Source organism: Xiphophorus couchianus, chromosome 6 (assembly GCF_001444195.1).
Source record: "Xiphophorus couchianus chromosome 6, X_couchianus-1.0, whole genome shotgun sequence".
Classification (NCBI taxonomy): domain Eukaryota; kingdom Metazoa; phylum Chordata; class Actinopteri; order Cyprinodontiformes; family Poeciliidae; genus Xiphophorus; species Xiphophorus couchianus.
The window spans coordinates 6957728-6969420 of record NC_040233.1 but is presented as its reverse complement, the minus strand read 5'-3'; the positions used below and the strand labels follow the sequence as shown (position 1 = coordinate 6969420).

At 41.0% G+C, this 11693-nt stretch overlaps 2 protein-coding genes across 8 annotated transcripts in view; one reads left to right on the top strand and one right to left on the bottom strand.

The window, feature by feature from the left end:
• Positions 1-476: 476 nt before the first annotated feature.
• On the bottom strand, positions 477-5812 carry LOC114145992 (cAMP-dependent protein kinase inhibitor alpha). 2 transcript variants are annotated; one of them, XM_028019716.1, is made up of 3 exons: positions 5475-5812; positions 3936-4188; positions 477-2953 (listed from the first exon to the last, which is right to left on the bottom strand). In XM_028019716.1, the coding sequence occupies exons 2-3, from the start codon at positions 4096-4098 to the stop codon at positions 2880-2882; spliced, it is 237 nt and encodes a 78-aa protein (XP_027875517.1). In that variant the 5' UTR covers positions 4099-4188; positions 5475-5812; the 3' UTR covers positions 477-2879. The 2 variants fall into 2 exon arrangements, with proteins under 2 accessions (XP_027875517.1, XP_027875516.1); XM_028019715.1 differs by having other exon boundaries at positions 3936-4126; positions 5475-5806.
• A 4708-nt stretch (positions 5813-10520) lies between these two features.
• Positions 10521-11693, top strand: part of ctnnd2b (catenin (cadherin-associated protein), delta 2b) — a 169037-nt gene continuing 167864 nt past the window's right edge. For 4 of the 6 annotated variants that reach the window (XM_028020776.1, XM_028020777.1, XM_028020775.1 and 1 more), the window contains exon 1: positions 10522-10882. The gene's annotated coding sequence lies outside the window, so the exon portion shown is untranslated. Of the gene's footprint in view, positions 10883-10942; positions 11108-11693 lie in introns of those variants that run through there. The other 2 variants (XM_028020779.1, XM_028020773.1) reach the window with 2 other exon arrangements.

Genomic DNA, 11693 nt, shown 5'->3' with positions numbered 1-11693 from the left:
TTTCCATGTTTTAGTACAAAGAAAAACTTTAATATGTTCTGTTTGAGCTTCAAGTGATGGACTAAACGTTTTGCAAGATGCAGAAATCAAAGGAAACATAACACCCCTCAGACATAGTGGTGGTGGCAGCATCATGCCTTTCTTTAGCTTAAACAGAGAAGCAGATCACAGTCAAACGGGGAAAACGGATTGATAGCGGTGTATAACTCCAGTCCTCAAGAGTCACTGTGTTGTGGCTTTAGTTTTTGTCACGCTGCACCATTCAAATTTTCATGTGTAAAAATAACATAAACTTTTCCTTCCACTTCATAACCATGCACCAATCTGTGTCAAAATCCCAAATAAATCCATTGAGATGTATCAGTGTAACATGGCACAATGTGAAAATAAGAATTTCTGCAAGGAGCTGCATATTTATGATCAATTCTGCCTCTGCACCCCCTGCTGGTCGAGCCGTGGAACTGCAACAACACAAGTAACTTTTTCCCCAAAACTCCTCTTTTCTTTTATTGGTCATTTATTAAACTTTGTTTAACATAGGAAATAGAAAATATACTTACAGAGAGTCAGACAGAAAGAGGAAACCATGCAAATATTCTACATGTGGAATTACGACGAGCAGAATTAGAAATGGCTCACAAATCAAACAACATGAGAGCTACGGTATGTTTGCTCTCTACAGTATTGTCGTGGTAAAGGAGTCAGAGTTGAAGCTGTAGTGAAGCAGAGGTGTCTGTGGTGTGTGTGGGAGTGGAAGGACACATGCAGATTAATTTATACAAATAATGAGACAGTATCACATTTTTATACAAATGAGCAGGAATGCGATTCAGCTAAACATTCGCACAAACACACACACACACACACAAGTTAGTGTTCCTGGAAGATCTGCTGACTGTTGCATATTTACATTTAGGAGTAGTTTGTCGGTTTTGGGCCACCACGCTTACTGCTGAGAGGAAGAAGAAGAAAAGAGGGACACCACTGCAGCTGAGGTCATCTGCATCTGTCCTCTAAAGTAATAAAAATGAAACGTGCTGCTCTTTGGACCAGGAAACAAGTGGATGTAAACTACCGGGGGGTGAAAAGAAAGGAAAAACGCTGTAGGCCAATCAAAATGTGTGGACAGTGTCATACCAGGAAAGACGATCTGGCTGTAAATATGACTAATAAAGTAAATTGCATCTCAAAGGTCAGAAGAAAAATCACATCGTGTTTTATTACCTATTAGGAATAAGGAAGTGTTTATTTTTATAGCTGCTGTTTGGGTATGTGTAACTTTTATTGTGCAAATCGGTAGAGAAAACAAACACAAACAAAGAACATGCAAAGAAAGAACTCGAAGGATGAAAGAGGAACATAGTAACGTTTCTAATTTAACCTGGCAGTAGAACAGGCGGGCCTGAAAGTGCATTCTTCCTTACTGCCAGTAGGTGGCGACTCCTTGGGTTGAAACGGTAGTCAGTCGGTATTGAAGTGCAAAAGAAGAGCTGACCCCACTCGGATTTAATGGGTTACATTAAATCCAAGTGTGGTATACATAAACAAGAACAATTCTGTAATCCATTTATGGTCTGTCTGAACACCACAGTGGCATTTTGTCTCTTTTAATAAGCAGTTTTTAGCTTTGTGAACTAAGAATATCAATAAGTTCTATAACCAAATTAACATGTATTGAAAAGCGAAGCCACAACCACAGATAGTTGCATAATTAACTTTCTGTCAGCACCTAAAAGGTCACAGATTAGCCCTTTTTATGGATTAAGATGTTTTTAACACACAAAATGACTTCCCTGAGTCTCATTTCTATTCAGTAACACAGGAGCAGCGGCCTTATTAGTTTTTCAAAAGTTGCAAGTGTGTTTGTGACTGTGCACTATAGAAGTATTTTTGCAAAAAAAAAAAAAAAAGCTTTTTTTTATTGATAAACAGGATAAATAGTGAAAAAGTATTTTTTTATTATTGTATTATTATTATTATGATTTTTCTCCTTTTTTCAAATTAAATGAGACCGAACCTTGACCTGCAACACCTGTAACCAGATATATTATCTTCAAGCAAATGTGAAAGCAGTGGCGATTTTATGCTTTTGTGAACCGATGAGCTTGATTCCTCTCCAAAATTTGACAAAAACAATGAGACTTTTCTTCTTCTCTAACGCAACACAAAACTGACTAAACACACTTCCGAACTGGACAAACTACTCATGTAAGGCTGTGATAATATTTGCATTGTTACTGTAAACGTGTAAAAAATAAAGATACGCATTTTAAAGGACGCGTCATGTCACCCTTCTTCTGGAACGTCTCGTTCTCTGCGGAAACAATTCGGCATGAATTGAACTTCCAAAGCTCCGTGTTTCAATTCGGATACAGTTGAGTCCATATCCCTCTGCCTTAATGTCGGCTCAAAGCAAGCACAAACCATTAACTGGCAATATACAGCCTCTACCAGCACCACTGCTTCTACAATCATGCTACTCCCACTGTGACCCATTATACCAGCATGTCTCAGCGGTCCTACAAACTGCTCTGACTATTGCAGAGCTCCATTTTCTCTCTCCTTTTAGTCCTTCAGCATGTGTGTGTGTGTTGGACCACCGAGACTGACAGCAAAATTTGTTTGAAAAGAAAAAAAACATAAAAACTACCACTTGTGTACTTTTGACTCTGAAAAGCATCAGTCGTTCCACTTCCCAGGAAGCACCGAGCGATCGCATCTCGACGCCTCAGCAGGGGTGAAGGCTCTGCTTGAAGGCGTATCCACGCCGATGGTCCTAGCCTCCAGCCGCCGGGCCGCTACGAGCGAACAGGTCCACTGTGACGCAGACTTTAATCCGTCCTGCGGCGCTCCGTCTACTGGAGGGGGGACGTGGGAGCTTAGCTGTTCCTCTGCTCTGCGTCTCGCTGGGCCGAGGCGGAGGAGCTGTGGCTGTCCTCTGCGTCTTCTTCATCTGCGGGAAAAGTGAAGAACGTTCACACTCTGGAGCAAGCAAACTACGCCTCCTATGTTTTCTTCCTCCATTTGGAAAAGCCACTGGACTCAGTTAATGACACGACTTTGCGATGTAGGCCTTGACATCCCATAGGAATGCAAGATATTCATCAATGAAGTAATCTAAAGTTGACAGAGTTCATCCATCGGCTAATCAGTCATTGATACGTGGCCATTTTCTTAAAAACGTATTCTTAAAAATACATTTTTATTCTTTGATAAAAGAATTTTTTTTTTATCAAAAGGGCTAACTGTCAATTTTTTAAAAAATATGCTGAATTAAAAACAACAAAATTTTAAAGGGCCAGCATTACGTGTCTTAGATTTTATAGCACAACTAGGTAAGTATGTCAGCAACAGTTGTTTAAAAAAAAATGCGACATATGTCAACTACGACTTAAAACAAATTGTACATTGCAATTTAACGTCTTGAAATTGGGCTTTTGTCCCTTTAAGAAACTCCCGCTCTTTCTGAAACTCCATCTTTAGGAAGTCATCACATTTTAACAACGTTTTCACCGGCGTTGCTCTGAGACATAGCTCATAGAATGAGCTCAGCTCTTCCACAGCTCCACCAGGTGTCTGCTAATTGCCGTCGGCTAGTTTGAAGGAACTGAGTGAGGAAGACGTGGGATCTGGGACTCTCTGCAAGGCGGAAGCTTGGAAACTGCAGGTGCGAGGATGAGCTGTGCCTCAAAAGGCAATACTAAGTCCAACCAAGAGTTTTGTACAGCTGAATGGTTGCCACGGGAGACTACAATCAAAGCAACGCTCCAGGGATTTGTTTTTTTTTTTTTATGAAGGGAATAACATTACAACATAATGTAAACATCAGAAAAGTAGTTTTTAAAGTAGTTAAACATTATTGTCTGTCTGTCTGTCTGTCTGTCTGTCTGTCTGTCTGATCTAGATTGAAACACAGACATAGTGGATGAATTTACCGCCTCCTCCAGCGTTGATGTGCAGCTGGGACAGAGACAGGGTGAGGGGCAGCTCTCGCCCGTCAGGGTCGGTGGGACTCTGCAGGATGTCGTGCAGGGCATTCCGGCGGCCCGTCCTGCCGGAGGCGATGAAGTCCGCATACGTGCTCTCCACGTCAGACATCTTTCGCGCATCGTTCGGACAGCAACACCTGGGACACCGAGAAGGCCGCTTGGATCTTCAACACGGGTACCGCAGGAATGTTGTACTCAGCTGTAAAACAGCAGGAATTTGTTGTCGTGTAACTTCCTGTGAAATTATTTCAGTTTTTTTTCTAAAATTATTATGCTCTAAAAATGACTTGTGTGTTTCTGGGCCACCGTAAGTTAACTTAGAATGGAAGAGACTTAGAATATGACAATATTTTCAAAATTTGATTCACCAAAAATCTGAAAATTGTGACACGCCTTTTCTGTATTATGAGGCCCTTTTACTCTGATACCCCTAAATAAACACCATCTAGAAAATGTTCACATGGGGGTGGCCAACAACAGAGTCCATTCAGAGCAAAACATCTTTATTTTTCAATTCACTAAATGGAGAAATATTTTCTTGAAGCGAATAAATAGACCCCTATATTTATAAATATATGCTGTCTAGTAATTTATCACTGCTGCCACCAACTGTTTTGGGGAGGAACTGCTCTTATTTTGTAGGTGCACTCTGCTGGTAGGCTGCCTGCCCATGACAACAACCACTCACTTGACACTCATTGCAATCATGAAGGAATATGTTCTTAGAAATTGGATGTTGTGGGAAAACTAAAAACTTTGTATTATTGTATTAACTTAGAAGCAACTTTTCACCAAGCCATAGGAGCTTGTTTTAAATAAACAATTATTGAATATTGATATTAAAAAAAACAAGTATTAGTTCCACTTATAAGAAGATATTTTTCCCATGTTATAGAGGGAAATAATTTGCCAGTAGATTAGGGAATATTCAAGATTTGGTGTTTTTGCAGTGCATGGACAGGGAGACTGGTTAGAGTGGATGGAAATCCTGGAGGAAAACCTTCAAGACTCTTGGAGATGGAAACATCCAATAAACTCTTAATAAAATCCAATAAATGTGTCAGAAGGACTTGAAAGTCGTCGTTTTCAGACACAATTTTAACTCAACATGCAAAGCTGGGAGACACATGCCCCTAAAGACGCGCATGAAATCAGAAGCAAATTTATTATTATTATTATTATTCATTTTTTAAAAGTTATTTTTTATGTTATCTATTTTTATTTTAACATCGTTTTTCTTTCCTCTTGCCTTATGTTGTTCTATGACAGACAGTCCGCATGAAACATATTAAAAAGGAAAAAAAAAGAAAAGTGAGACGATGTGAAATGTGAATCATAAACGCGTAGCGAGGGTGAATACTCAAACTCAAATTAGCTGCACTGACGGAAGTGGCCATATTTGTGGGAGGTCGCCAATAAAATCCCATTAAAATCTAGAAGGAGAAGGTTTTACAGCGTTCGAGGCCTGCTTGAAACGTGCCTTACCTTTTACAGACAAAGCCACCACAGCAAAACAACCTGGAGCTACATTTTGTCGGACGTGATTGCAGGACACGGAGCGCGAGCGGCCGACATCACATCAAACGATCCGAATAAACAAACAAAACGCAGCCAAAGCTGGAATAGAAGCAATGATGACCCAATACCCCGAGGGGTGGCGGTAATAATCCCAGTGTGTACAGTGCTGTACACTGTAGCAATCACAGCATTTCGGACCAGAATCACATCAATAAGGACTCTTTAAAAAAAAAAAAAAAAAGTCCTCAGCGTATCCTCTCTGGACGCTGCATCTTCCTCCTTTCCAGCCAATTAGCGGGCAGCTAACCGCGTCTACGCGCTGATTGGACACAGCGCACAAAAGGATGAGAGGAGAGAGAGAGAGCGGAGAGCAGCGCTGAGGCTCACGGTGCGTTCAGCGTCATTGTTGGAAAAACAACAGCAAAAAAAGCAATTAGGCCAGTCAATGCGTTTCATATTGAGTGCAGTGAGTGAAAATAACCAAACGGTGTGCATTCTAGTGTTTCCAAGATAATGTAACACGACTAAATCGGTTAATTTAGGAAAATTACACTTTAATTGTTAAGGAAAACTGGTGATAAACATGGCCAAAGCTGCCAACGAGGTATATACCGTAATTATTGTCAGGACTGACGATTCTGCGGTTTTCCACACCACTGGAACTAAGTGCATTTGACTTTGTGCGTAATAATCACAGTTAAATTGGAGTGCATGTAATTCAATATGTTGAAATTATTGGATCGTATTGGCCTGAATATGATTGATGCAATTATTATATTTTTATACAACTTAATTTAAAATACTTAAAATTAAATATTGTTATAACTAATTCAATTTTCAAAAATGCATTATAAATTGGTCCTTTTGTCTTTTATAGGGTCTAAAGATGACATTTCATGATAATTGGGACCCATATAAACAAACTGAAACAAATAGGGGTCAAGATTTTGACGAGGCCATTTTAACAAGTGGCATATTTTCCTTTAATCTGTAGATTTGCTGCTGTTTTTATGATTATTGTCCTGATTCATGGCCACGCTTCTGATGTCTTCCAACCTTTCTCCATTTTGACTTCCATAAAGCTTATTTTAGATTTCTTGACTCAGTCACACCTGCTGATGATCAATTAATTACTGCATGTATTTAATAATGCCAGTTACTTCTATATACTGAGTATATTCAAATGTAAATGTTTTTGCTCATACCATTGTTGTATAAATATGTAGATGTACTTATGATAATAATAAGTCAAATAGTGTGTAGTACTAAAAACCAAAATTTAAAATAATTCAAACAAACAGAGAGCAGAATACTACAGAATATACTGTAGCTATATACGTATATTTATGATATTACAGACTTAATGTGTGGCAGTTTGTGGTGTTTAATCTAAATAGTATGACTTTAAAAAGAACTTTGTTTTCAGGCTGGTTAAAAAAGGGGAAAATATTGAGTAGTATAGATATTACTTTCCTTAGTTTTTAACTGAAGTTGCATTTAATGGTGGGGGGTGTCTATCCTGGAAGAAGAATAACTAATTTCTGTATTTTAGCTGGAAGCTTGTCACAAAAAAACAAAGTTCTGCTATAAGGGAGAGTTGTAAGATAGAGACAGGATTCTGCAGAAAATCTAAAGTACAAGAATGAAACAGGAAAGTTGTAAAAAAAAAAAAATGTCTGAAATAAAGACTTTTACCCTTATTATTACAGAAAAAGTGTGAACTTCTAATTTTATGTCTTAGCCCAAACCTACAGAGATTGTTAATTATTATTCTCTTTAGCCACAGGATGGTGCTGCTGTCCATTAGAATGGCACAGCTTCAGTTCTTGATCCTGCTAGTCTATTACCGCAAAAGCCACAATGTATGCAAGGCAGTTTCAGCGGATTATGGGGTCTGTTCTCGTAAAAATACGTAATTAATTATAGAAAATCCTCCTTAAACCCTAAAGTAGGAGGGGTAAACGTTGGGATTATGTAAACTTACTGTCAACACTCAGCCCCACCGTGTGAGAAGCATTATGTCCCAATGTGTCCCTGCAACGTGAACGAGGAACGCTTTGCTCAACTTTAATTGCCATTTAGCAAAGAAGATCATTTGTGTTTGTTCATGGGCCAAAAACAACACAAAATGTCTTCCGGGCCCTCATTAGCCAATCGGGGTTGTCGGTTCTAACACCAATCAACTCTATTGGTGCCGGTGTTGCTGCATCACGATTTAGAAGAAAACAATGAAGTAATATTGTGAGGAATCAGAGTCTTTCAACCTGCATGCATCTTGTTTCCTGTTTCATGCCCAAGTCTTGCCTTAAAAATACCTCCACAGGTCTGCCACCATGTAAAAAGTGCTCCAAAACCCAGTAGTGTCTTACAAAGCATGTGGAAACATAATCTGGGCTCAAATTATAGCAATTTTCCTGTATGAAAAGAAAGTAATACAAAATTATGGGGTTTTTTAAAAAAAAAAGGTTATTTCTCTTATCATTCAGACATTTAATAGAAATAATTTATTTGCGTAATAATCACTGACCTAAAACAGGAAAGGTTTATCATGTCAGACAGTGAGAACAATAGAGTTGTGCTGTGGGGTTTTTAATGTAGTGTATGTAGATATGTGATTTCAGTGGAGCATGCACTGAGTTCTGATTAAGCGCAGACTTCATGAAACCTCCGGGCAGCGTCTTTCCACAGTCATGATGCCTTCCTGATGGACAATAAACAGCTTCACTGGAGCAGACAAGCGACTTGCTTAAGGGAATTCATTTTTCAGACGAGGTCAGATGAAACTTTAATGTCACCCACCGAGACGTCAGGTCATTAAAGCAGCAAAGACCAAAGCGTCGCAAGGAAAGAATGCGACAAAAGGATGAGACGACACATAGAGGAGTATGCACATTCAAATACATGAACATTGTTTCAGCGTACATGCGTCCTCTTTATGTTTGGTAGGACTTCGTAGTTTGGTTTGTGTTAAAATTGCTACTTTCTGAGGCATCACAATGTGACATTTTGGAGGAGATGTGTGGTTAATCGGAACATCCACAGTCATTTCTTGCTCAATGAAGCAAACGGTGCGTATGAGCACAGCGCGTTCAAGATTTAGCTTGCCTTTGATGCAGTTGGCTGTGGCATTTCAAAATAGCTTTCAGCTGACTGAACAATGAGCTGCTTGACAAAGGGGAACAGAGAGAGAAGACAGACAGAAAGAGACAGGATGAAGAGGATCTGCGTATCCTCTGATTTGCTCCGTTCAGCTAGATTACAAACTTTTCACAGCCTCCTTTTGTTGTCCATCTACGCCGTGTTAGAGGCTTTGTCCCGATTTGGCGTGTGTGTCTGCATTTATGACGTTGTTCCCAGCCACTTCAGCACAGAAACAGGAGTACCTCTCCTCTGCTTTGGAGGCAGAGTGAGATTTGCGCGAGATATGCTAAAGGTGAGACGAGTCGGGAACGCAACTTGTTGTAGCTGAACTTCATTCCATGTTAACAAGCTCCAATAATGTGCGATAGTGACAATGATGGATGCATTCCACAATGTAGTACAGGCACAGGAGGCAAGCGAAGGTGAATAATGTAATTTAAAAATACCCTAAAACATGACTTGCAATCAACAAGCGAGAGCGGGAGCAAACAGGGGATCGGGTACGTGAGGATTACTGGAGAGACCAGCAGGAGGTTTCTCTGGTAATCTCTCTCTCTCTTGTTGAGGGAGAGAGAAAGAGAGAACCATGATGACAAAGAAATAAATAGTAGATATAATCTAAAATAAGTAAGAATGGACTGGTATAAGGTAAAACAGAGACAAGGGGGATCTAAATCAAAACAAGAATAACACCGACAGCAATTTATCAAAACTATAAAACAACCCAAAATCCTGACACTTGCAGGAAATAGTTATTTATTGTGTTGATGTCGGCATCAAGAAAAACCCAAACGGTTTTGGTCTTTCACACCTGGTTGAGCTTTGCTTTCTTTTTTGGTTTAGAAAACTCCTAAGCGCTCTCTACAGTTAATGAATGTGAAAGCTTTGACCAATTCCAAATAGAAAAACAGGCATGAATTTAAAACAAGTCTGACAGAAGGTCATTCGTTGGGGTGCATTGAATGAATGCATTTTAATGGGAATTTGTGCAATGGACTAAAACAAAATGGCTTAAAATGGTGGCTTCCAATGTTTTCCACAATGTACATTCAAACGTCCTGCTAGAAAAATAATCTCACCCTCTAAAGGTTTTGTTCCAAGACTGACTTCTATTTAGATCCATCCATCCATCCATCCAACCTCCTGCTGGTCATCCATCCCATCCATCCATCCATCCATCCATCCATCCATCCATCCATCTTCGCTTCAGAAAAAAACCTCATTCTCACAGCATAATACTGCCACCACTTTGTGTCACTGTGTTCAAGGCGATGCAGTGTTAATTTTCCACTGTGTAGAAAACGGCTCTATATGTCTTTGTATTAGAAAAAGGAGCAGAGGCACTCACTGCCATTCTAAGATCCCCTTTGTCGTTGTCTTAGATCAGTCTATTCTTAGTTATTATGACAGGACTAAAAAGGTTTTTGGAGTCTTTTGTCACCGCTTGTTTATTCTTAAACTAGTCATTTTATTATGTTCTGAACCAGTGGATATTTTTGACCTTTTCTTTTGAGATTCTTATCCTCCCCCCCCCCAAAACATTTTTCACTATTTCAATCGAATTTTTTCGAATTTACATGAGTTTGATATGCTTTTCCGGCAACTAAACTTTAGACCACAACTCTGCATGAGACTAATTTATTTATTTGATTATTTACTGTCCAGTTGAATGCTGAGGCTCCTTCTGCAGAGCACTCCTGCTTCCCAGCTGTTTCTGTGCCTCTGTTTTCCTTTCCTTATAGCATTCCCTTCCGTCACCAGTGAGTGGCGCTGTTGACACTGGTACCCGAGCCGTCTGTCAGTCTGTCTAGCAGGGAGGGGGAGGGGGTGGGTGGATGTTTTATTGTAAGCTAGAGGAGAGGAGAGAGAGTGAGAGAGAGATAGGGAGGGGAAGCACCTCTGCCGCTCTCCTTGCCTCCTCTCCTGTGCGCAGTGCTCCGGCCCGACCGCTCCTACCTTCCCTCCTCATTTCCTCCCCACAGCTGTCTCTCTCTCTCTCTCTCTCTCGTGCGCGCGCGCGCGCGCTCTTTCTCCCCCTTTCTGATGCTGGCTGTCCTTCTCTCACGCCACCGAGCCGGAGGAAACCCTTGGCAGGGCTGGAATGACTGACTACCTGTTTTCCGTGGTCTGAATTTTCGGGGGGCGGGGGGAGGAGGATTCTGCGCGTCGGCAAGGAGGAGAGTCGAGAAGGAAGAAGGGAGGCTCTCCATCCCCGGGGGAGATTTGATTTTACAGTAAGCACGCGCAATGTCATTCCAGCTTCCTCTTTTCGCTCGTCTCGCGCCTCCCGTCTACTCTAACGCTTGACGCTTGCTAGAATATGACAGCCTGTTGGGAATATGGCCGGATGTTGAATTTCTACTTGGGAGTGTACGCCAGATGTTTGTTTTTTTTTGATGTGATACGAATTAGGTTTTTTTTTTCTTTTTCTTGTCTTATGATGTGCTGAAAGAGAAGAGGTGTGTTTGCATTGATCACCCACGCCCTCACCTTATTGCATCTCAGCTGGCCGTGCGAGGCCGAGGTGTGTGTGTGTGCGTGTGAGACAGAGAGAGAGGTGGTGGTGGTGGGGGGCCGTCGGGGGACGGAGTGATGAGGGGGTTATGGCTGCAGCTAAAAACGCTATTACTTTGTGATTGACCTAAATATGAGCGATATTTGTGAGATTATCACGCGTGACAGCGGCCCCGGCACGCGCTGGCTGCACGCCTTTGTGCAGCCCTTTGCATTGGGGACGCCTGGACGCTGGGGAATGTTGTTTCCATCGGCCATCTCTGAAGCATGTGCACGGTTAAAGTGCACCTTTGCTGCTTGTGCGCTGTGGCTCCAGCCTGCCTGTCTGCCTGTGTGCATGCTCCGTAATGATCAACTAGAAAACACACTTCCGTTGTCCTTGTAATCAGCCTCATGCTGTTATTTATTTTTTTATTTTTAAACTCCCTGATTTTGGAGAAATGAATCCCATTCATTGTGTGTCCAAGATGACTGTGTTCGAAATCTTCACGTTTGCTCTGTTTAAGGTCCGTACATGGAGGGCTCTTTGTG